Consider the following 25,834-nt stretch of genomic DNA (forward strand, 5'->3'; position numbering starts at 1 on the left):
GTGTCATGCTGAATGAAACCGCAGGCTTTTCGTTTTTTCAGCTGTGACACTCCGGTTGGGGGAAAGATCCCATCCACTTCAGAGGGATTCAACTTCATGTGGGTCTTCTGTACCGAATATAGCTATAAGTATAATTAAGCCTAAAGTTTGGGTTCAAATGAAATATTGAAATCTCCAGGATCAAGGTGCAACTAGGAGATCAGACTAATTGAATATGACTTTGACTAAATGACTTTTAGTTTGACTAAATTTCCATCTGCGATGTTAACAACACTCATGGATATTTGTCTATGTGGAAACAAATATGCTTTTAATCTCACAAATGAACTAACAGCAGCCTGACCTTACATTTTAATTGTCAACATATGAATGTGGTTAGATCCTGTAATGTTTAACGTCATTGGAGCTGTGACTAAAATCTGAACTCCAAAAACAACTGAAACAATGCTGCATCGGCATTATTAAATTGACTAAAGACTGAGGGAACTGTTGACAGAACTATTGAAACAATTCAGTTTTTATGAATTTCATTCAAGTTGGTGAATCACAAGAATGAAATAAAGGAAATCTGAGGAAGAAAAAAGCCTTTTCAGTATAAACTTATTACTGCAGCTGTAATGACTTTTTGGTAACTACATTTTAGTGATTGTACTGGATCTTTGGAAATACTTAAACTGGTAGAAAGGTCTGGATTATTTATAGTCCACAGCACAAAAAATGAAAATAGTAATTAAAATGATTTCAAAGGGGATGCTTTTATTTATTATATTTGTAGCCTGCATCTATAATGTTATAGTCAAGTGTCCAAATATAAAAGGCTATATGAATATATATGCCACTCATTTTGGCTCCTACATACAGTACCAGTGAAAAGTTTGGACACACCGTCTCATCCAATCCAATGCTAAAGTGTATGCATGCCAAATAGAGTTTCTGTGTTATTCACTGGTTGAACCTTGGGTGTCGCTGTATGGGTGACAGTTCAGTTCGAATATATAGTAGATGTAGCCTTGTTACTACTGTGGGAAGGTGTTTGATCCAGAAGTGTAAAAGGTTTTTTGACAGTACTGCTACTGATAGGTGTGTTTGTGTTATTGTGTAAATAGATTGAGAAGGAATTTCAAGTTGGTGATTGTTGTTGACCTGCAGTGGTCTTGTTGTGTTTAGACCTTTGGGGGTAGGATTATGATTATTATTTGTTTTTCTGTGTGTGAGTATATGGTAGTGTGAGATACGTAACATCTGCAAGCTGACATTTTAAAAAATGACAATGCAAAAATCATCACGTTGCACAGGTATAGTATAATCTGTACCACTTTTACCGTCTTTTAACAACAGGATTGTCATTAGCTTTGCAGTTCTTTGGTCATTATAAGAAAACAAATGAATATTTTGACTTAATGATGGAGGTAGATGAAAGGGTAATAATGAGGGTAAATGGGATGGATCATCTGGGCATCATGGAAGTCTGTACCTGATTTCATAGCAATCCATCCATAAAACCACACTAATAGTAGGACCAAAAAGACATTTTCCCTGAAATCTGTGAAATAAATAGACCTCTGTCAACAATCCAGTCATTTTAATTCCTTTGTTAGTGACTGATAAAGGAAACAATGGCATTCTAAGCCAGTGCTGAGCAATTAGAATATATTTTCTAAGCTATTATTTATTAGGCTCTTTTTAAAGCACTGATTGGAGCTGACTGAAAAATCGTATTTTGTTTCACGCTGTGAAATGACAATAAAGGCGATCCTGATCCTTGAATAATTTACATTAATGACTAACCTATTTAACATTTTTATAATAATGGGTGATAGCTTCTCTATATTTCATCTCTTGAGGTGCTGGACAAGATGTTGTCATGACTTTCCAGTGTAGAGATGTGCCTTTTAAACTGTTAAAGATGTCGGTGGTCGTCATCTAAACCTGTTTTATATGAGCTTGGACTTTTAACTTGTTAAACTGGCAGGCTGAGAAAAGGGAGGTGTCTTACAATTTATGACACCAGGAAAACCCTCACTTACACCACAGTCACAATCACAGCAGTGATACACCCGATGCCTCGTGTCTATTGCTCTGTTAATAGTTACAAACAAATAAAAGTGAACACATAACTCTCTGACCTTTTGTCTCACAGTGCAAAGCCAAGATAAATAGAAAAATGATCAGGCAGCAGTGCAGGTGCACAAGCTTGAGTCCAATAACAAGAACTACGAGAAACACTCAAGAAAAGCTCAACATTTTTCTCCTTTGTTACATTTTCAAAAATACACTATTTACTGCAGACTGTTTTAAAATGCTTGAATAAAACTGTATAGTTTTAGTTACACTGCCATATAGAGCGCTCATTTGGCTGATTGGCCTCAGTTGTTTCATATAAATCCATTACAGTCAATGGACCATTTAGTTCAGCTGTTTGTAGGCTATTAACATCTGGACTTATTCATGCAGATGTATAGGATGGATTAGTTAAAAGGAAAATTACTGTCGTCAAAATGTCAGTATTTAACCATTGACACAAGTGTCTCTGACTTAACATGCAGAACTTAACTAACATTAATGTTCTGAAAACACCACATCCACCTGTAACTGCACGAAAACAAGGTGACAGGCAAGAACAAGGTGAATTTCATCATTTCAACACCAAAAAGATAATGAAAGTTTCCCATACTGCTTATGTCCCAGTTCTCTTTTAACATCACGTTCACTCATTAGAGGAGTTTTGGCCTCTTTTGTCTGCATGGATTTAAAAACAACTTCATCTGTGGAAATATTTGTAATTAGGGGACTTCTTCCTGACCTTTTTCCAGATGTGTCCCTCTCAACATTGATTATAAATAATTATATTGTGGTCAACATGAACATATAGAAAACAGTAGCCAAAGAATTCCCATATTTATTAGCCCAAGCACTGCTGTCAGACACTGGTATCCATTAATTAGCCATTAATATGTTTAAAAGCAACTGGAAAAAGCACAAATGTCAGGGCATGACAAAACCTGTCCAGGGCCCCAAAACACCCTTAGACCCCAGAGGGTTAAAATCATTGTGTTTTGGCCTCTGTGTAGGTGACTTCCTGTTCCACCTGGGACAAAGGGGGAACAGGCCATGTTGTCAGGTTGCTCTCCTGGTGTAACAGCCAGTCTCCTGTTGTCTCCTCAATGCTTTGACTGAGGCTGTGCTGGGAATCATTGAATTTAAAAAAGTTGAATATATCAGTCAATAATAGTTTTGCCGTTTTTTATTATTATTATGTTTATTTAACTCTTATTTAATTAGGTACAGTAAGTCCCATTGAAATTAGAAACTATTTTCCAAGGAGCACCAGGCCAGAATACTACAGTAATGCACACCACACAAAGTAATACACATAATTATACATAATTTAAATTAGAGCCACAACAGGTTACTGTTCATCAATAAGAACAACATAAATTTAAAAAAAAGAAAAAACTAATAGGCAAGAATATATATGGAACTAACCATTATTGACATGAAGGACTAGGATTACAAGATTTGAATTGGACATCTGGAAATAACTCAATAACAAGTTCAGTCTATCATTTTACTATGGCGCCAAATACAAACAGCAGAAACAAGTAGTTCAAACGCTGCCTGGTGAAGTTGGCATGTCACAACTATGCACAGCCATTTGAAGGCGAAGGGTCCTGCAGAAAGTCAGGCTGCGGCCAAACTGCTTTGTCACCCAATGAAAAAAGTTTGATGATTAACATGCAGAGCAAACAATGGCCCTCATCAGAAAGATGACAGCGAAGGACATGCTACCCATTAGCTCTGTCCAGGGGGAGGGTTTCATAGTTTAATAGTATCATTTGTTCAGTGGGAATATATGGCCCCATCAAGAAAGGCAAAGGCATCACTGGATAAACTGTATGATGACAAAGTAGTGAGCAACAGCGTATGTCTTGAAGATGTCCATTTTAAAAATTACAGCCCCAATTTATCCAAATGATAAATGTAATGAGTAGAAAAAAGAATGAATGAATAGAGCAAAACTGTCAGCTGTGCCTCACATAATTGAGCTTGGCACAATACTACTGAGGGAATATTTTCCTATTAATTGAAATGCTAAATGATTGGTTTTTATGCATTTTATTAACATTGGTCACACATCAGTAACATCAGAAAAAGAGAAGACGGTCTTCACTACCCCAGCTTCAAGTGTACCATAAATTCCCATGATCCATGAACAATAAATTATGTTCTGTAAATGTTTTTTTATTAACAATGAGTATCTCACTCAGAAGTGATTGCATAGTCTAACACGCATGTCACAATGGGGCCCTACTGAAAAAATTCATTAGGACATTGCTACACACACAAAGTTTCTGTTTTATGGTGATGTTGTGATACTTTGCTTCCAAAAAAAGTTACTGGTGAATGTACCCTAACAAGACACTGTTGCTTTATCAGGAATACACCATAATAGAAGACATTAAGGTCTGACAGACTGATATTACCATATCCCAGTGAATCAGCAGTATCTTCTGACCAGTAGATAAGAATGCTACCCTCACTGACACAGTGCTAAAGTCCTGTCTGCTGCTGCTCTGTGCCTCGTGCTGATGTTTTAATCAGCGGGGTCATGTGCTTATTGAGCCATCTTATGCCTCTTTTTTTTTTTTTTGTTGTTGCCCTGGTCAAAAACAATAGTAAGTTGTTTTTCAACTTTATAGATCTCTATCAAAAAGCAGGATCGATGGTAATAAGATGTTGACAGCACTAATGGGTTTAGTTTGACACACAGAATACTCTCAAAAACCCTTCCCTCCCCTTTGTCACTGTTTCTTCGAATTACACATTAGACTTTAAATCTTGTGGAAGATTGAGAATATTATTTTACAATCATCTAACTGAACCTCTGATGGGCCGTATTATTTCCTCTGCTGTGTTTTTTGATCAAAATCTTTACTTCCTTACAATATCATTGCACTCTCTTCTCTTTGCTAAAGGAAAAGACCAATCACGCTTGCTAGGGTAAGAGCCATGGTAGGTTTTTTTTTTGTTGTTGTCTATGCTTATGTTTTTGTAGTGAGTTGGCCTTTTTATGTTTCTGTCTCACAAACCAGATCTGATTCTCTGCAGAGTTACCATCCTGAAGTTCACTGTCCTCACACTGAAGCCTAATGACCCCGGGTAAACCCCTTTTTCGATTTGTTTCCAAAACAGTGGAACAGTCAAACAATACCAAGAAGATGTTTTATCATAACAGACTGACAATCTTTTTAGGGCATAATTTTAATGGCAATTTCTTGAGTGTAAAGTTTAAAAATACAGTTATTGCCTAATAATAAGTATTTTTGCATCAAAATGCAATACACTAGTGAATGATATGGAAATATAGCAGAAAAAAGTCACCCCAGTTGTGATATTTAAGACAAATTTTATTCAGAATGGGTCTGAGTGGAAATATAAGAGTTTATATTTTTTAGTAAAAAAAAAGATCACCATTAAATTTGCAAAGCCCACACAGTTCTTTTATCCACTTCATGACAGTTAAATAGCTATTTCTGCATCCCCAATGATAATGGTTTTATTATACCGGTCTGTAACCAGGATATTGTAAACACAGAGGTATGAAAAATATAAACTTAGCCAGTACAGTAGTTTGTTTTAGACACAGTTACATGATTCAGAGAGCTTTCAATGCCAATGCCTGTGGACAAAGGTTTATTGGGGCTTTTACCAGACATGCAGTATCTACCATGTAAGTTAAGGTGAAGGTGGTGTAATACAAGCGGGGAAAGTGGGGGCATGTGGACAGATTAATGCTTGTCATCAGGGTTTGGGAGTTTCTCCAGTGTGGGCTCCACACCCCAAATCTCACGGGCATACTGGGCAATGGTGCGATCACTGGAGAACTTGCCGCATCCAGCAATGTTGTAGATCACCTTCTTGGTCCATTCCCTGGGGTTCTGAGGATGAAAATCATTGACGGAAGATGAAAAAGATCAGTAATTAATAAGATCATTAGCTTCAAGTCTGCCTCCATTGCCGTGACGCTCATAATACAACCATCCAAATTAAAATCATACCAATATAAATGCAAAAAACAGCTTTATGAGCCTTTTTTAAATGAACATACCTTGTAAAGATCATTGACTTTCTCCTGGCATTTAATATAGTCTTCATAGTCAGCAAAGACCTTAAATCTGTGCAGAAAATTAGTGAAAACAGGTACATAAAACAAATATATAGCATAATGTGGACACATATATGTGTGTTACTGAACATTGGTGTGTACGTGACAGACTGAATTGTTTTGTTTGGGTTTTTAAAATTTTTTTGTACCAGCATGCAAGTTTATACACATTCTTATTTGTATGTGTGTATGCATGTGTGTGCCTCGGGCTGCTGATGTTAGATGTGCCTTTACCTGTCATGATGCATCAGCATGTTGACAATTTCTTTAAACAGGTCAGGCTGCTTTGGGCTAAAGAAGCCTCCAGCAATCTGGTCAATAGCCTGTTTCAGCTCAGGCAGGTGGTTGTAGTACTCTGCAGCGTGGTATCTGAGCAGGACCGAAAATAAATAAACACATTCAGCGAAACTGAAACACGTGTTGTGCAGCTTTTTCTGAACCTTATCTTGGTTTTCCAGATGTTGTGTTAACTTTTATATTTCTCTTTAACTCGTGATTATTAAAGACATTTTGGTCACTGGTAATTTCAAACTGGTCGCACTTTGCTACCATTTATATAGTCTGCTCTGCCTTGTAGGTATCAGTTAGCTTTATTTGAGCTCCTCAGCTGCTTTGAGGAGCCAGTGATTGTTGAATGTTACCACAAGGTTTTAAGAGTGAGATGATTTATCATTTCTGAGAATGTCACCAGCTGATAATCTCTAAAGATTGTTTATGATGTGCTTTATAAATCCTAAAGAGCCATTTAAGGCCTAACAAGTTAATGATGGTCTTATAGTCTTTTCATTCCAGGCAGCACAAAAAGCTGAACTTAAAGGGCTGCCTTTTCCATATCAAGTATATGATATGCAAATATGTGGTCTTTGCAGAAATAATCTTGTGTAATTTATGCATATTTTACAGACTGCAAGATGTCTCTTCAAAAGGAAGCACTTCCTAACTACCCATGGTCTCCAAAAGACACTCAGCCTCATTGAGAACCACCTGACTATCAGCACAATGAATACTGGCACCATGACAGGCTATCGCACTCTGGAGCTGGCATGCAGACGACAACTGGATGTGTGTACAAGAGGTTATTCGCAGACCATGAACAGACTTTTGAGACAAAGATGATGGTCTTCTAAGAAATGGCATTTTAAATAATACTCCAAATAAGCTGTATATTCCGTGTTCTGTGCATATGCCATTAATTAGTTCCAGGCAAATTTATGAAGGACTAGCGAGTCTACACCGAGGTGCCAGCACCTTATTGTGTGGAAAACCTCAGCTTGCATGGACAGGATCTGGGAGCATTGATAAGGCAGAGTGAAAGACAGATCATTACAAAAACCTGTGAGAGACTGCAAAGCTGCTGAACTGGAATGTATGTAGCAGACTGCTTTGGTAGCAAGTATTCTGGACAGCTGGACTCTAAGGTTTTTTACTAAAAGGATCTGATAACAGGTAACACAATGTTATATACAATATTTCATATTGTGGCACAAATAAAAAGACGGCTTATTTTTGTATTTGTGGAAAAATATTTTGGGAATTTTTGGGAATAGCTGTAGATTTTTTAAAATCAGTGTGAAAACTGTGTGGTGAAGAATATCTGTTATAGTTTTCCTATTATATTATTTTCTACTTTTTTTTTTTGGACCTATCATTCTCCCATCCAGCCTCTAGATGTCCTCAGACTATTTCACATGCTCTTTTTTTCTCAGTCACCTGACTCTGCTCAACTGCACAAACTTTTTTCCACTTTTCTCAGCATCTCCCTTGTGTATACCAGTCATTTCCCCTTGTTCTCTGCTGGATTGTCTGTCATGCCCGTGTAGCCATAATGTTCAAGTTGCCTGCCTGTTTTCTTTCACCCTGTATTTCACTTCATTTGTATTGATTGCTGACTTTTGGACTATGCTTTCACCTTTCACTGCTTGGTTTCTGTCCTCCACGTGGACTCTGGCATCACCTCCTGTTTTTCCCTGACTGGCGTTACTAGCCTGGATACTGAGTAAGTCTTGCTTTTATGTTATTTATAAACTGCTTAGCTGCATCTTCCAGCATGTCTGCTTGATTTTATGTTTGCACTTGGGTCTTCATTCTGAGCTTGTCATTTTTTTTAATATTATCCCAAGGTGAACAGAAGAAAACATATTCGAGTTAGAGAAAATGCATTTGGAGAGATTAGGGTTCTTTTTTTTTTTTTTTTTTTTTTTACCCTTTCTTGTCAAGTGCTTCAACGTCATCCACCCTCATGCCAAAGATGAAAAGGTTATCCTCTCCGGCCTCCTCGGCCATCTCAACATTGGCTCCATCCATGGTACCAATGGTTAGGGCGCCGTTCAACATGAACTTCATGTTGCCAGTGCCAGAGGCCTCAGTGCCAGCTGTGGAGATCTGCTCTGACAGGTCAGCTGCAGGGATGACTGGAAGATGACAGTAGAAGGTTAATGACTCTAATCAGCATTTCATTTTATGCTTGTTTTTTATGCTTTGTATCAAAGCTCCTGACCGGGGACATGTGCAGAGGAAGAAATGAATAAGATGATATGCATGAGAACAGACAAAGGGGTGGCAATAGGCAAAAGCATGGCAACAGGACAGTGATTTGGTAATTACCTTTCTCTGCCAGTGTGACTCTGTAGTTCTCCAAAAAGATGACTTTGAGACGATCACCAATCACAGGATCATTGTTGACCACGTCACCAATAGCTGTGATAAGGCGGATAATCATCTTGGCAGTGTGGTATCCAGGAGCAGCCTGCAAAAAATGGGCTGTTAGATAAATAATGTTTGCTGAATTTAACTTGAATTGTCAGGGTTGTTTGTTTTGTTTTTTTTAAGCCAGTTGTGTGCTGTGAAACTACAAACCTTTCCTCCAATCATAACAGTTCTTGGGGTCCAGTGCTTGTTAGGCTCCCTCTTGATGCCTGGCAGAAATATGAAGAGAATGAAAAAAAAAATCAGGCATTTGTGTTCTGACACAATCGAAAAATGCCCTAATGTACTCACGGTTATAGTAGGTGATGATGTGCAGGCAGTTCAGCAGCTGTCTCTTGTATTCATGGATTCTCTTGACTTGAATGTCGAACATGGAGTTGGGGTTGATCTTCACTTTGTAGTGCTCCTCCAAGTGCACAGAGAACTTCAGCTTGTTTTCCTACATGATCGCAACATTGATTCTGTTACATCTTCAGCTTGTGTGGTTGTCTGTGCAGCGTCCAGATGTAAAAACAATACTCTAATAGCACAATCAGATACAACATAAAAAAGATGGAACATGTGTCAAGTGCCACACACTCCTAAACTTTCATATATAGTAGTCTGGCCACATTGGTGCAGAGATTGCAATAAAAAAGTGTTAATGGAGGCTTTGAGATTGATGGCACAGGAACAAACACCTTTAGAGGTTGGCAATTTGAGAACAGTTGCTGTGTTGTAGCATGGACTTTATAAGGTAAAATATTTATTTCAGATTGACAAATTAACTGCACAGTTGAGAGAAAATAATCCATAATTTACTTTACCTGCTTCACTTTGGCCACATCACGAATGAAAGCCTCATCATTGACGTACTTGCGAAGAACCTTCAGCTGGCTGAGGTCACGAATGAAGTCCTCACCAATCCTCTGATCAACAAAAATCAAGACAAAACACATGTTTCAGTTTCAAGGTGTAAGTTAAATAGCCGTTTTTCAGTTATTCAAGTCTAAAACACCACTGACCTCTGCTATGACCTCAGCCAACCCAGGGTTGCACATAACCAGCCAGCGGCGAGGAGTGATGCCATTGGTCTTGTTTTGGAATTTGTGTGGCTCCATTTCATAGAAGTCCTTGAAACTGCAGGTGGAGAGTAGCACCGCATGCAGTATATCAGCACACGCAGATGATGCCGCAGCTGACAAACCCACAGAGGCTAAAGATTTATGATATCCATACTACTATATATACTACGCATACACCTACTGCGTGTTTAGTCCTAATTATTATTATCATTGTTATTTTTGGCCAAGTGGCTATTTTAGGGACATACACTGTAGCTTTGAGGATGTCAGAGTGTATCTGGGCCACACCATTGACAGCATGGGATCCCACAATGCACAAATGTGCCATGTTGATCCTCTTCTGTCCGCCTTCCTCAATGAGAGACATACGGCGCAGACGATCATGATCACCAGGGAACTTAGCAGCAACTTTCTGCAATATTAGCACAAATTAACTCAGAATTTGTAATTTTTATTTTACTTGCTGACTCATAATTATAATTACACATATTAAAGTAGGTCAACATAGGCTATTTTAAAACATCAGTTCAGTGAGAAGAGTAAATGATAGATAAAATTCATTAAACCTTGCAGCAACGTGGGAGTTCATGTAACTTAATTCTGACAGACGATGTTTAAAAGCACCAAATATTATTTTGCACTTTTGCATTGCCACATTTAGCATACATTGTTCAAAGTAATTCCTGGCATCTTCATAGATTTTTCTGTTGCCTCTTTCCACAGTGGCAATCTAAAAATATCCATTTACAATCTGAAAAAAAAGATCAAAAATTGGAAATGCTTTCTGCTTTCTTAGCCTTTAAATTTCAGTTTGTTTTTAAAGTTTACTCTGTACAGGTCCTCACCCAAATTGACCAACTTTCCATAAACAAGTGGCCTTTATTCAACCAGACCGATTAAATTAGAGATAATAGAACAATACCCTATGGGAAGATTTTATTACTCTATAGGGACTTAACCACAGGGAACACAGATAATGTGTGTGTGTGTGTGTGTGTGTGTGTGTGTGTGTGTGTGTGTGTGTGTGGGTGTGTGTGTATACTTCATATGTGGAGGAGCCATAAAGACATGGAGCTGGAAACGTGTTGCAATCCACAGTACTCACCTCCAGGTGGCGGCGGTTGATCTCATAGATGATTTCGAGGTGACGAGGAAGCAGATGAGCAAACAGGTCAACTGGCCAGCGCTCCAATGCTTCGGGAAGGACGGTGTGATTGGTGTAGGCACAGGTGCGCACACAGATGTCCCAAGCCTGAACACCAGCAGGAGATAATATATGCACATTTAATTTAACGGGAAAGTGTGTCCAAACATTTGACCAGTGATGTAGATATTTACTGTATATATATTTGTCAAAGACATTATGGCAACAAAAGATTTGAGAAACACTGTAAATAATAATTTTGTCATATCATTTCTCAATGAAATGATGATCTCTATATCAGAAACATTTAGAATGAAACAAGCAAGAAAAGTGCAATGTAGTTGGGACATCTTCAATTCAAATTAAATTTCAGTTTTGCTCATATGTCAGTTGTTCTTCCTCACGTTATCCCATGAAAGCTTCTCGATATCAACCAGAACCCTCATCAGCTCAGGAATAGCCATGGATGGGTGAGTGTCATTCAGCTGGATGGCAACCTGAATATATTGAACATTATTAAATGTCAATTCAGAATCAGAACACAAGATACGGTGCTTTGTTCATTTAAACTATTCTCCTAAGATACAATAAAACCCACCCACAGCCTCTTCAGCAACACTGACAGAAGCAATTTAACAAAGGTACGGAGAGAACGTCAGGGGGAAATCTTTTCATTTTTGACAGAAACTATTTTGTTGAGTTTTTCACTTCACCTTGTCAGGCAGCTTGCTGAAGTCTGTGCGTGCAATCTCCCTGGAGCCAAACTTAGAGACCTTGAAGCGGCGGATGATGTCTTGCAGGGTGGCAGACACCACAAAGTATTCTTGCTTCAGACGGAGTTCCTTTCCTTCAAAGAACTGAGGATAAAGACATATTTGTCTGTTTCTCTTCAGAAGGCAAACATGAATAGCTTTTTATTCATTAAACATAGCTTTTTGCATATTAGAGAGTGATTCACTGATATGCAGCTGAAATTCATTTTAGTAAAATTTATTAGCCAAGCATGATGCAACAAAAAAAAGGGGGATAGCACAGCTGCAGTAGCTCTGTTTCTAATATTCCTGGGAGGTGTTTGAAGCTGAGCATCCTTAAACATTCTTTTTATTTTCAGAAAAACCATTTATGTTTAAACTCATAATTTTAATGCACTTGAACAAGTATCCACTAATTTGTTTATAGCAATGTTTTTACTGTCAGTTTTGCATCAAATTTTGGTGTTTTTTTTTTTTTAAAGACAAATTTAAAGAAAATATCACCAATAATCAGATAAGTTACCAAACCCAAATGTGATGTATTCATCCTACTTATTTATTGCACATGCCAAATAGCGCAAAGGTTTTCGATTACCAATACTATGAAACTGAGATAAATAATCACATCGGAGAAACTGGAGCTATTTTCAATTTTTCAAGTTATTATTTAGTCGGCTGATGCTTCAGTGCTTCTATATTGTTAATAGAAATACACAACCTGATAGAAGGGCAGCATAACACTGAGGTGAAACAATGCTGGAATATCAGGTCCACCATAGTTTCTGTTCTCACTTCTGCAGACATAAATTACCAGATGTGACATCAAATTTCCTGCAGCTCAAGCTAGAGATGGTTAACGCCTAAATCCTCCTTTTGGAGCCTTCAGGGAGTCAGCACATGATAGTCAGGTTTTAAGTCAGATATACAGTAAGAACAGGTTCAGATGAAGCTGAAAGAGCACACTATGACTAACTGAAGGCAAGGGGCACTAGCTGGGGTCCAGATTATGAAAATCCATTTCCCAATGGAATTAAGATAAGCCCCATAAAGTCACACAGGAGCCAGGAGTGTAATCAAGGTTTACATGTGCAGATCTGGTAGATTAAAAGGTAATTTACTCATATATTCTTACGTTGTCATTGGGATACAGCACACGGGAGATGTTCTCAGCCAAGTTTCTATCCAATACAGCCTGAATGTAGCCACCGATATTGACTGTAAGGAAGAGAGAAAAAAAGACATTGACTCTTTTAATTCAAGCTCATTTTCATTTGATTGTTTTTGTATGATTTTATATCTCTGTCAGACACATACAGTCTTTGAGGTTAAACTCGCAGGGTGCCTTTGCGGACCACAGCCTCATGGTGTTAACGTAATTATTTCTGTAGCCAGGGACAGGGGTGTCATATGGCAGAGCTAACACTACCTGCAAATGGCATCACAGAAAGACACAGAGGTTTGAAACAGATATCATCTCAGAAAGCATCTTTCATCTGCATTTACTTTACATGATGTTTTCACCTGTGTGTCAACCCATTTGACACCATCAGGGTGATGCTCAGTCTTGCCATAGAAATGCACCGGACGCATGTACTCAGGACGCGCCTTCTCCCAAGGGTTGCCGTAACGCAGCCAATCATCAGCCTCTTCAACCTTGAAAAGGATATACATTTTTATCCATTTGGAAAAACACTTAGGTGAGTGGCTTTCTGAGCAGAGTCAGACACATAAAATGGTAAAGGACATCCAGTCATGATGATGATAAAGAAATTTTATCCAGCAGGTGATTTGAGGCAAAAAAAAAAAGCATCATTTGCTGCTATACAGTGTTTACGTGCTGAAGCAGCATGATATAAAGAAATATGATGACAGCAAGAAGCCTGGAAGTGGACCATTTCTAACCTGCCAGCCACTGGCAATTTTCTGATTGAAGATGCCGAATTCATAGCGAATACCATAACCATAGGCAGCCATACCAAGTGAAGCCATGGAGTCAAGGAAACAGGCTAAAATCCAGAAACAAAACATGGAGGGAAAACAGATGAACCTTTGGTCTGGTTGTTATATAAATGATTAATCATTAAAATCAGTCAACAGGAGTAAAAACTCTTAGAATTCATCATATATGAAGGCTGAAAAGATGCCCACCAGCAAGGCGGCCCAGGCCACCATTACCCAAACCAGCATCCTCCTCCATGTCCTCCAGCTCCTCCATGTCCAGACCGATCTACAGAAGACACCAGAATACAACTTAGACTACAAAAGTAGTGATTCTGAGACTTTTGCCCATTTTTTTTATCAGTAATTAGAAAAGGACATTTTACACTTACAGGAGGAATAAATTACCTGGTACATGGCCTCGTCACAGGCATTCTCCAGTGCGAGGTTCACCATGGTGTTTTGGAGGGTGCGGCCCATGTAGAACTCAAGGGAGATGTAGTACACGCGCTGCAGTTTGAATAAAAGAGGGCAAACTATTCAATATCTTACTAAATCAATATCCAGAAATTGTCATATGAACAATAGCAAAGATAATATTGCAGCATTATATAATTAGGTCTCCACAGTTGCATTTTGGGCACATGAACTCGTACACTAAATGTCACAGTAACATCCACCCAAGAAGGCAGGAAACCTTCAACTTTTCTGATTTTGCTTCATCATTGGGAGTGCATAGAAATGTGCCACCTGAGCCTATGTTTAGCCTTTGGCATTTAGTGTTTTTTTTTTTTTTTCCCTCCTCTTACATGGAGGGGTGGCCACAAGCTGAGAAGGAAAGGCAAGAGAGAGAAGAGTGTGGGGGACAGATTGCTTTGGGTATTGCATAACACCAACATTTTGGATCAGGCAAAAATAGCTCCTGTAGAGGTCGCTGTAAAGGTCAGCCGAAGTCTGATACCCTTTCATTGTGAATCCAGGTCTAGAGTGGAGGGAGAAATGGCTCAGATAGATGTGTAAAATAATAAAGAAAACAACTGACAGAGCCATATCACTGAGCAGCATGCAGGATCTCTTGAATTATATATGACTGTATGTTCCAAATCTTATCTGACATCAGTCTTTGTTTCATCTCATTATGCTGATTAGCTTCTTTTTTTTTTTTAATCACAAATGCATATTTGCAATGTGAAAAATGAGTCTCACTGTTGTAACAGTAGCTTTGCAGTACGTGATCTTGGTTGTCCTCCCTCTTTCAGGTTTCTACTTAGACCTTTAAAGATTCACCTTTGACCTTTCAGTGTAGTGCAGCGCAACAAAGTGATACAGCTTGGAGGTCAGATGGTTTTTGACTTAGAGGTTGCATCAACATCTCCTTAAACAGTTTTGGAAACCAACCAAGTTTAATGTGAAAAGCAACTGGTCACTACTGATCTTAACACGTTTAACAGAACAATCACCCTGTATTTCCTTCTGATGCTAAGAAATGAAAGATTATTCCCTTTATCTGGAAGAATAAAGAGGATTGATGGTCATGCAAGGAGCATTTTTTGTCCTCACTAAGCAGATGCAGCTGGAGATGAGCTTCACTCAGCTTCCAAGCCCCTTTTTCTGTATTGTAATTACTGAAAGTTTTGTGTGACATTTTCAAGCAATAATGTGGCGTGCTTTGCAATCAGTGGAACCGCTTGGTTAATAACACTGCAGCGGAAGAGCAGGAGCTTCTTGCATTTATATGAACTCAGATGCCCTCACAGGCATGTGCTCATATGACATGAGCAAAGGCTATGTTCTGTATGGTCAGACAGGATGGTAACAGAAGGTCATGGAGAGGTTTAATGTTTCAACACACTGTAAGAAAGGCATCATACCAGCAGAGTCCTAAGAAGTTTAAATGTCATGACTTGGCATTACCCTGACATCCAGCATTTAGATGTACAGTATGAAGGAATATAAAGCCAAAGCTTACAGTGGTGGAAGAAGGTTTTTTTTTTTTTTCCTTCAAAATGTACATAAAAGTATGAAATGTAAAAGTATTTATTATGCTAAAAATTATGAATAGTTGATAAAGATGCTGTGATCTTTAGCAGCATTTTGTAAATATATGATTTTTTTTATTTAAAATTTAGAACATAATCATATCAAATGCTGTGTCGAATAAATGTGTGTGTAGAGGAGCAGAAAGTACAATATTTTCCTCTGAATTGTAGTTTAGTATAAATGGAAATGCTCAAGTAAAGGACAAATCCATAAACATTGTACTTAAGTAAATTTACTTAATTGCTTTCCTCTACTTTCAATATTATGGCACAAAATGCTAATGAAAACACTAACTGCAATGTAATATACTAAATGTCCTGAGGGTGTGAAGCAGTTCTTTAAACAAACATGGCTGCCAGTTTTCCTCTATGCAAATACAAGATGTGACACTGTTTATACCATCACAGCCATTTAAATAAATGCTGCCTTTCATTTAAGGAAATACATGGCAGTGCAAATCTGGTCTCTTTGGTGCTTTTATGACCTGAACTTACTTTGGGATCCTTCTCATAGTAGTGCTGCTGGGTTCTGATCCACCTGCCAATCAAGTGTTCCCGCACAGTGTGGGCAAGAGCAAAGTAGTAATCCCTTGTGGCAGCCACATTTCTGTCCTTGACCAGTGTAAAGTGGAGATGCCTGTTGAAGGTTTGCTTCAGTTCTGCGACGTTTTCAACACCGGCGAGGCCTCGCACTGAAATCTGTTTCCTTCTATCATGGTCAGACAAGGGTTTAGACATGGCGGCACAAGTTGTAGCAGCTCAGGGCTCTGACTTTGCAAGAATGTAAACAGTAAGACAGCAGGGACACACCACCAGGCCCAGACAGACAGCAAGAGAGTCACCAACCACCACAGGCTCAGGTTCAGCATTTTAAAGGTGCAAATATGAATATTAAGTAGAGGGACAGGCAGATTGTATATATTAGGTAGGGGAAAGGGTGGAGCAAAGGATGAGGATAGAGGTCGTAACTTTTCAGTTACATCACAGATGAATAACTAAGGGGGGCATCTTGGATCTGTGACACTGGCAGCAATACACAGGATCTCAGAGGAGGCGACTTCATTTACTGTGTAGCTATTATAAATAAGGCAATAATAATGTTTCATTGGGTTCTAGGTATTTTTGAGTTTTCTTTGATATAAACAGTTCAAAACTAAGTGATCATTTTTAGTCAGTCTGATTAAAACAGTATGAGCAATGTTCCTACTCAGAAAAGTGAGGGACTATTTTCTGTGTACTTTCTGTCATGCTTGTATTTCGGATAAAAGATCAATGTGACTTTCACAAAGCTGACAACACTGAATGGCATGAATGATTCATACTTCTTCATTATCATAATAATAATAGTAATACCTTGATAAAATCTGAAAATTACCTTTGTCTAGTCATATTTTTCAGTGTGTAATGACTCCCCTGTACTGTGTAGCGTGTGTTCTGATGCTGCAGGAGAAACAGTGAGGATAACATCTGGCAGATACAGTGGCTAACTCGTTTTTCTCCCCATAGTTGGCAGGGTACTTTGGTCAGCAGATGGTAACAGTATATTAGATTTTTGAAATGTGTTTTGTGCATCTCAAAAGCAAAGCACTGCAAAATCTGGTAATTATAATATTGTAGGGTGACACTATAAATTGTTACATCAGAGGGCAGTTACAGGGTGTTCTGTGTTTCAGCAATCAACTTTTCAGACACTGGATCAGGACTCAGTTGCACCTTGATGTTCTCTGAAACCAAAACAGGAGCACTGTAGTGTTTAACATTTCCATGCAACTGTATCGCTTCACTAGTACTGTAAGTAGTGGTACTGCAAGGACCAGTGATCCAGTGTCTGTTAATAGATCACATCTGTTCAAAAGCCTGGAGCAATAACAGGCACAAAATCAGCTTCGGCAGAGCTACTAAAACCCACTCTATTTTCAGTTATCACTCCGTCGAGCCAAAACTATCATGAAGTCTTGACCTTCTATAAATAGTAACGCTGACCGAGTCCCAAAGGCCATGATATTTGAAAGGCATATCTTGTTAATGTCAGCAAGGGCCGGCAGACAACACTAGTATATTACTATCAGTCGGACCACAGCATAAGGAAGAAGGCAGTGTTTGCTAAGCTGTTCTCAGAGGGATGCAGTACTGCACAATTATCATTAACTTGTTAAAAGGGCATTTCTGCCTCTGGACTGATTTTGGTTAAAAGCTAGATGGAAAAATTGGCTGTTAATTTAATGTCAAGATTTATGAGATATGCTGCACATTGAATAAATGTTGACAGGCAGAAAAAGTATTAGGAGTAAAATTATCACATCTATCTAAGTATTTCCCACTCACTGGACAAGAAAAAAAAAACAATAAGATGCTGCTGTCCATCTCCAAAACAGCTGTACAGCAGTGCTTCTTGGCCCTTTCTATACAATATGAAGAATTTTTAGAATTTACACTATATATAAATGCTGCCTAGGCCATTTCCTGTTTTATTCCTTTTATAACTGCATGTGAAATGACCCCCCGAACAGAGGAACCATCACACAACAGATGACAGAGATTAAAGCTGGCGTGCCCCTGATTTGTCCATTATGATGAGCAAATTATGTTCTTATATGTCTCCTGGCTGTTGTGTCAAATGGTACATAAAGCTTTTCAAGACCACAGTCAATGGATGCGCTGCCTGATGGAAACAGTGCAAAAAAAAAAAAAAAAAACAACATTATTTTTGTTGTCATGGCATATTTCCAACAACAAATAAAATGGTTACAACAGCCTAGCCACAGAGGGAGCCAAGTGCCAGCACGTGACCTGTGTGTGTGTGTGTGTGTGTGTGTGTGTGTGTGTGTGTGTGTGTGTGTGTGTGTGTGTGTGTGTGTGTGTGTGTGTGTGCGTGTTTAACTCTATTTTCTTTCTACAGTATCAGCTAATTGGTCTCTGTCTGTCCTTTCAGCTTACAATTATTTGGAATCTTTCCATCACATAATAAGAAAGATGCATTCAAGTTTTAATTAACATATATTTTAATTTTACTCCCTAGAGAACATTAAGTTGATTAACTCTGATTTTGTTATTGGTTCTGAAGAGTTACCACAGTCATGAGGTGCCTGTGTTGTGTGGCAGGCAGTAAAACCCATGTACTGTCAGCTGCCTGATAGACAGTATACCTTAAGAACAATGTAGTCTGGTGCAAATTGGGACTTATGTGACAATTTACACTTTAACACTTTTTTCTTATTAATATGCATGCTATTTTTTCATCAGCGTCCTTTACGCTGCAAAAATAGGAAGACGGGGCGGAGAAAGAAATGAGCGTATTAATGTGAGCGTGAGAGTACTGCACAGTAGAGAGAAAACGGGAAAGGAAAGACTGGTTATTGTGACGTGTTGACTGTGTTGACATTTAAGAATGTACAGAATTTAATAAGCCAAACCAAATCACTTCTGTCTTTTTTGGCTCAGAACAACCAACGCTAGGGAGATTTTTGATTTTCAATACTGACCTTACGACAAGACCTCCTTTCACCAAGTCGTACACGTCTCCCAAAGCTGTCACACTGAATAATGTGTTACACCTGTGGGTACAAGCTGTCTTACACCTCCATGTCCTAAACACTGTGCATCTTTTTTTTCATAAGCACTGGTTTAGTTTGCTTTGTCTGTTCTCTCAGTTTCTTGGTGTTCTTGCATTTGGCTAGCTGTTGAACTTTCCAGATGAATGATATAATTAATTCTTATATTCCCACAACATTAGGAGTCAGGAGTCGTGGGTTTAACTCCAGATGAAGCAAAGAACGAACAAAATAGAAATGAGATTTGTTAGAAGACAAAGGTCATCTGGGTGAATTCACCTGAGGTTTCATTTGTTTAATATGCTGATATGACACCGAAATAAACATGGGGCTCAAGGAAAATTTGCTTACAAACAATAACCACACATATTCAAGCTACGCCGTAGTAAATATGTATATATTTCACACTAAATACTATGTCAGTTCCAAATGGGTTGTTTTTTTTTTTTTTAGCTTTGATGGATTATTTTTCTCACCTTCAACAAAAACACACTGTTGCTGCCCAAACACCTTCTCTGCAGCAGCTCTGTAGCCAAACAATTTCAAAAGTTAACTTTCCAAAGTTGATCTGGCTGTAATTCATTTCTGTTCATTCTCTTGCTTCATTCACACATAAACTCCCAGACCTTCACATTGTTACACAAACTGTTTCCTCCTTTTTGCCTGAAAAAGGCTGAGCATCTTTGTTTACATCTCACTAAAAGTTATGGACTTAAGGTATTCCACCTACTACTTGGCACACATTCATTTCTGCACATGAGGATGCAGCAAACATTTCTAACTAGGCTTCAGTCTTCTTACCACAATGTATAGAATAATGTGTTATACATATTATATTATTTATTAAGGGTTGTTGTGGTGGGTGTGGGGGGTTAGAGCTTAAACCTCCTCCCCCGACACCCTTTATATAATAAGCAGTAGATAATAGATGGATGGGGAACATACAAATTTCATACAGAAAGGCCCCAGTCAACCACAGACTCAACCCAAAACCTTGTTGCTGTGAAGTGACAGCGCCAATATCTGCACCAGCCCCTATAAAAATCTAAAATTGTTCAATTACTTTTCATAAACATGATTTATCTCCAGTTTCCCTGCAATGATCTTTAATAATGGCTGATAAGTATCACTGTTGTTTGTGTGTATAGTACAAGTTTATCTCTGATGGCAAGAAAAGGCTTTTAATTGCATCCACATTGAACATTTCTGTTGAGCGGAGTTAAAATGGCGTTTGCAGAATATCAATCATCTGATTTGCATTGCATTTCTTGCTGGTGATAAATCACTGGAGAGTTGGTTCATGGAGTCCTTGTTAAGTTGCAGTGTTTTGCTCAGGTCAAATGCTTTATTTTGTCTGACGGGGAGCCTGTCAGCATGAGGCCAACACAGGCAGAATACTGTCACCTGCTGGTGAATTTCTAATGTGACAGTGAAAGCCACCAGGTTTGTTGTGCAGTAAGGAGACAGGAGAGGAACAAACAGTACTAGCAACTGCACCTGTGAGGGGTGAGCATTATTAGCTAATTAAATACATTAACTAATTACCACAAGGAGATATCTAATTAAAGGGGCACTCCACCAATTTTTGTTTACTCATCACAAAGAGTACTGCTTAGCCTGTGAAAATAGATGTCTAATTTTTTTTCTGCAGCCCTGGATAAGAAATGTTGGATGCAGCATTATTTTTTTTTAGCTTAACCCACACTAAGGGACTAAAAATAATGTTATCTTAGCCTCTTCAATTTTCAGCATCAGTTTTAGTCTTCCTCCTGGGAACCTCATATTTTAAACTAGGTGCAATATTCACGTAGAGTTTGAATATAAAAGTTATTTTATCATCAGCTTGATTTCTAATTCATTTAGTGAATACATCCTCTTTATGACCATCACAAACCTGCCTTGTACTTTCTGTAATGAAGCTAACAATAGCGAAATGTTTGCTGGATATAAAGGGAACAAGAGAGAATTTGCAGGAAAAAATTTATTTGAATCCTGTTAAAAGAAAACTCTCAACCATGGCTCCTGACTTTTTCAAAGTTTCAATATCTTATTTGACCCTTTCATCAGGACTGTGTGGGCCTGTGCAGACTGTGCTTTACTGACAGCTCCTTTGTTTGCCTGTTGCAACTGTTGCGTCACACCATCTTGAACCTTTTTCATTCTTATTGAGTTTGGTGAGGTCACGTATCTTCCAGTAAAGGTCCAGTCAAACAAACTAACCACTAACAGCTATTTGTGTATGTGTGTGTGTGTTCAAGGCTTTTTAGTGCATCACTGAGATAGTCCTCCAGCAGCACAAAGTACCTAAACATTTAACATTGAAGCCAGTTCTAACACATTTTCTAGCTTTTCCCCTCTTATTATCTTGTAAATCTTGTAACATATTTGTTTGTTTTGTTTTTCACAGAATACATTTTCATATTAGGAAGAACACAGTTGTTACGAATAATATTAACAACAACTAAATACAGCTGTCAATAATTTATGTAGAGTGATTATTCTTTAAAGATAGTTAGCCTATAATATAGTCGTAGTACGAGTAACACTGTAGTTTAGTATCATTATACATAAAATAAATCTAAAAAGCATATGTGTGATGATTAAAATATACTGTTGATAGTTGGCACAGGTCAGAGGTCTTATCAAAGCTGTGCCTGAGACTATTTTTCTCTTTAAGACTAGTAACACAAATGTTTAAACTGGCTACTAACTGAAACTTCCAAGTAGATGTTCACTGAGGGGAAAAAAGGCCAGCTGCACTTATATTAGGCTAGTAATACAGAGCCAGCAGTCCCAGCTCAGACATCATATAGATACTAGAATAGTATGGCCATATAGAAACACAAAAGCCTGAAGAGAAAGGCCAAAGGTAAGATAAAATGATGACAGGGAAATAAATTCATTACCACTTAACCTCTGCTAAGTAGCAGCAAACTATCCACGGCCATTTAACCTCCAAAATCTGTGTGAGCTTTATGCTTCAGAGGAGGGTTTGAAACAATCAGCCCTCTGATGTGGACATTATTTTGCTTTCAGAGCACCATCTCTGCTCTGAGACTGGCAGGCAGATGATTTGTGGACGTACTTTTATTCCAGAAATTGGATTTGTGATGCTTTGCTGAATTTTTGGTTTTTAAGATTTTTGTCATTGGTATTTTTTTTTTTTTTTAAATTCCAAGTAAAACCTTTAAAAAAAGACAAGTGTGCTGCATACACTTTCACTGTCTATTGCTAAAAATTTGGATGGCCATAAAAGCTGTTTTTTAGCCAATGTTGACATTTTGATCATATATTTGTGCTACAAAACATTGTTAAAATATTTCTACTTGGTACATTTACAGAGAAAAACCCACACAGTGTTGTTTTTACTATCATAATGGAATGAAAATCCATTACTCAGTTCCCATAAATGTTAAATTATTGGTATAGTGTATAGAGATTTTTAGCAGTGAGGGTTTTGAAATGTAGCTGCAAGAGTATTCAACCCCATTTACGCACTCAGGCTGAATTGTTTCACAGGCAAAGACATTTCAGGGCATTCATTATTCATACGTCATCCTCAGATTCAAGATTGCTTTGATTTTATCTGTCTTGCAAAGAAGGTTTAGTTCAATGTGGAACTGCCTCACCTCAATGGGCAGGTGAGTCAACTGGCATCCCTAGTCGTGTGGATGTATATTTTTAAAAGAAAATATGTCTGACATTTCTTGATGATTTGGTGTTTGATTATTTGATAGTGGTCTTAATTATCATTCTACCCACAAGGGGAAGATTCATCCAAAAAGTGGACGATTTGCTCTGAGACGACCAGGTTAAAACATTTATTTTCTCAAGACCAGGCTTTTATCCACTTTGTGCTTGCATCTTGAATCCATCCATATTTCTGCATTTTCATCTGACAAATTTCTTTTAACATTTGTTTCTATTTGTTCTTTTTTGTTTGCTCATTTGAAATGTCCCATTTTTCATTTAATGCATTATATATAACCCTCTGACCTGCTTTTGTCTATGAAATGTACAGTAAATAACCTTAGTTAAGTTACACTCTAAGCATAAATGAGAATAAGAAATAATAAGCAATGTTTCTGTACAAGAGCCCATGTGAGAGATCAGACTTGATTTTTCTGTACTGACCTTTGCATTTCTGATTTCCCATTTTACATTTCCCTGCTCTCTTAGAGAAACTACTTTTTGTGTCATTTCAACCATAAGTCAACAACTTGTCCTTTAACTGCAGCACTATTTAATCTAAGCTTCCCCTTGTCCCCTGTTCCTTGATGATATTGTGATAGACTACACCTGCAGGAAGTTAAGAGTGCGTTATCTGCTACCATGCAGCTTGACGACTCCCATACTGTATGTGGTTTCACTGTTTTGGTGAATCTCATGAATAAGCCCATAGGTAGCTTCCAATAAAATAAAAACGAATTTGAAAAATAATTATATTTCCCCCAAGCTGTGAAAGGTTTCCTGGGTAAAGTTAGATAAAGTGAATATGGCAGGCAGCTGTAAGAATGACTTGTGGGTTTGTTGTGTTAAAAAACATGGAGCACTTGATGCTGAGTTGTGTTGAAATATTGAACAAAGATGGCAACCAGATGTGTGAACAGTCCCAGTCTTCCTCTTAGAGACTCACCTTGTAAAAAGAGAAATTCTAACCTTTCTGGATGAGCTGAAAACGTCACGGTGCCTTGCTCAAGGACACTTTGGCAGCAGGAAGGTAGTGCAGGGCGGGGCTGGCGATGGAGGGGGGGGGTTTGAAACCAGCAGGTCGCCCGCCTCCTGCTTTTAAACAAGATGCCACTCCTATGTTAAGATGCTTTTTGTGATATGACACTTGGGATGGAAAAATCAAGCTGTACCTGCTTGACTAACCTACCACAGGTTATCAGCCTGTGCTTAAACACCGTTTAATGCTCCGTCGTAACGCAGCTGTTAGTTTGATGAGGAGCAGGATTGGTCAACAGCAGCTGACCGCGCCCTCAACCCATATAAGCTACCTACCAAACTATTACCATCAAGTGTCGGGGGAATGACGGCTCTGCTGCTGCTGCTGCTGCTGCTCCTGCTGCTGCTGCTGCTGCTGCTCTCGGTGCGGTGGAGGAGAGAAAGCATCTTTGTCTGTGCGGAGAAGCTCTGGGCTTCCCAGCCTGCCTGCCTCCATCGATACACCAACATCTGAAGATAAGAAGACTGTCCCTCCTGAAGACAGACAGGGCTGGCATATTTATCTGCCGCATTCAAGCTCAGTTTGGGATTTTTTTTTCTTTTGTTTTGTTTTTGTGTTTTGATCTTTTTTGTTTTGTTGTTTTTTTTTGTTGTTTTTTTTTTTTTTTTATGTCTGTGTGTTGCCTTGCTGGAATAACCAAACCTTCGGTAAATCCATGTGTCGGATCGCTGGATGATGCACAGGTAAATGACACCGCACACCTCCTCCACAGAAACGACCTCATGCACGGCGGTAATTAGCTTTAAAGCGCGCTGCAGTAGAAAGCTCCGTGTGTGTGTGTATATGTGTGTGTGTGTGTGTGTTTATCGATGTCAGATGTCCGGAATTGTTTGTATTTCATTTCGGGGATGTTGCACCGCCGCTCGCCAATTACTGACACTTCTCCTGAGGTGTCTTTTGGAGATTTGACTTAATGCAGCCGGAGGTAGTCAGATGTCCAACCAGGCTCCTTTGTTTTCAGTGTTTACAGGCAGTTGAAGTGGGTGGGGGAGAGGTATGGTTTCCAGATTCAACACGGTTGCGGATGAGGTCGCTTAATTGCGTGCCGGAAGACATGCCCTGTGGTTGGGCTCCAGCCTGTACAGCAGCGGTGGTTTTCCCTTTGAATAAAGGCTGCAGCCCCGGCACAACAATGAAACCAACTACATAACCCGTTGTTTGATGTCACCAGATGCCACATGCTCGGGTTGTCTAGGATTCATTCATTTTCCATATATATTTGTATAGAAAGGGAAGTTAAGGTGGTCTTTGAGTCATGCAGCATTCAGGGCCCTTGTCTCTGAGACGCTTGAGGTAGCCTATTTATTATTGAGAGGGATTTCATGTTCAGTGCCAAAGGACTGGCCAGTTTAAAGATAGGAAGGACAGGGACAGTGAGGAGGAAACTGTAGTTGAGTCAAGCAGCTGCCACATCATCTGCAACAGCAGTTCTAAACAGCACATTATCCTTAAATTCTGGGGAAAGTTGTGAGCTGGGAAGAAAAAAAGGTTCCTTACCTGTGTGATGAGATGAGATTTCTCAAAGGCTGCAGCTCAGTATCGACGCCCCCTCATACCAAGCTGCTGCCTCCATACAGCAGATTATTTGGCATCGGTTCAGGAGGGTTGACCACTGAGGAGATGGTGTGGTTCTCATGAAATATTAAAATATTAAATATTTGTTAAAAGGCACAGATGTCAGTTAACCCTCCACACTAATTTGCAACACTGAATATTTTAAGTTGATGTATGTGAATGAACAAAAA

General features: G+C 38.7%; 1 protein-coding gene across 1 annotated transcript; it reads right to left on the reverse strand.

The window, feature by feature from the left end:
• Window positions 1-5,387: 5,387 nt before the first annotated feature.
• Window positions 5,388-16,547, reverse strand: pygma (phosphorylase, glycogen, muscle A). The gene is made up of 20 exons (XM_026328186.1): window positions 16,305-16,547; window positions 14,179-14,280; window positions 13,981-14,059; window positions 13,735-13,838; window positions 13,354-13,485; window positions 13,147-13,258; window positions 12,965-13,047; window positions 11,794-11,937; window positions 11,485-11,577; window positions 11,042-11,188; window positions 10,185-10,348; window positions 9,877-9,991; window positions 9,679-9,780; window positions 9,164-9,311; window positions 9,023-9,081; window positions 8,771-8,912; window positions 8,370-8,577; window positions 6,401-6,535; window positions 6,110-6,176; window positions 5,388-5,939 (listed from the first exon to the last, which is right to left on the reverse strand). The coding sequence occupies exons 1-20, from the start codon at window positions 16,545-16,547 to the stop codon at window positions 5,790-5,792; spliced, it is 2,529 nt and encodes an 842-aa protein (XP_026183971.1). The 3' UTR covers window positions 5,388-5,789.
• Between the last annotated feature and the right edge of the window lie 9,287 nt (window positions 16,548-25,834).

Source organism: Mastacembelus armatus, chromosome 14 (genome assembly GCF_900324485.2).
Source record: "Mastacembelus armatus chromosome 14, fMasArm1.2, whole genome shotgun sequence".
In the NCBI taxonomy this organism is placed as follows: domain Eukaryota; kingdom Metazoa; phylum Chordata; class Actinopteri; order Synbranchiformes; family Mastacembelidae; genus Mastacembelus; species Mastacembelus armatus.

Coding starts and splice junctions, on each gene's coding strand:
- pygma (XM_026328186.1), bottom strand. CDS start 16,547: ATGTCTAAACCCTTGTCTGACCATGATAGAAGGAAACAGATTTCAGTG. Junction 9,781..9,876: donor TGGCTGAGGTCATAGCAGAG/GTCAGTGGTGTT, acceptor TTTGTTGATCAG/AGGATTGGTGAGGACTTCAT. Junction 8,913..9,022: donor CTGTTATGATTGGAGGAAAG/GTTTGTAGTTTC, acceptor CATTTTTTGCAG/GCTGCTCCTGGATACCACAC.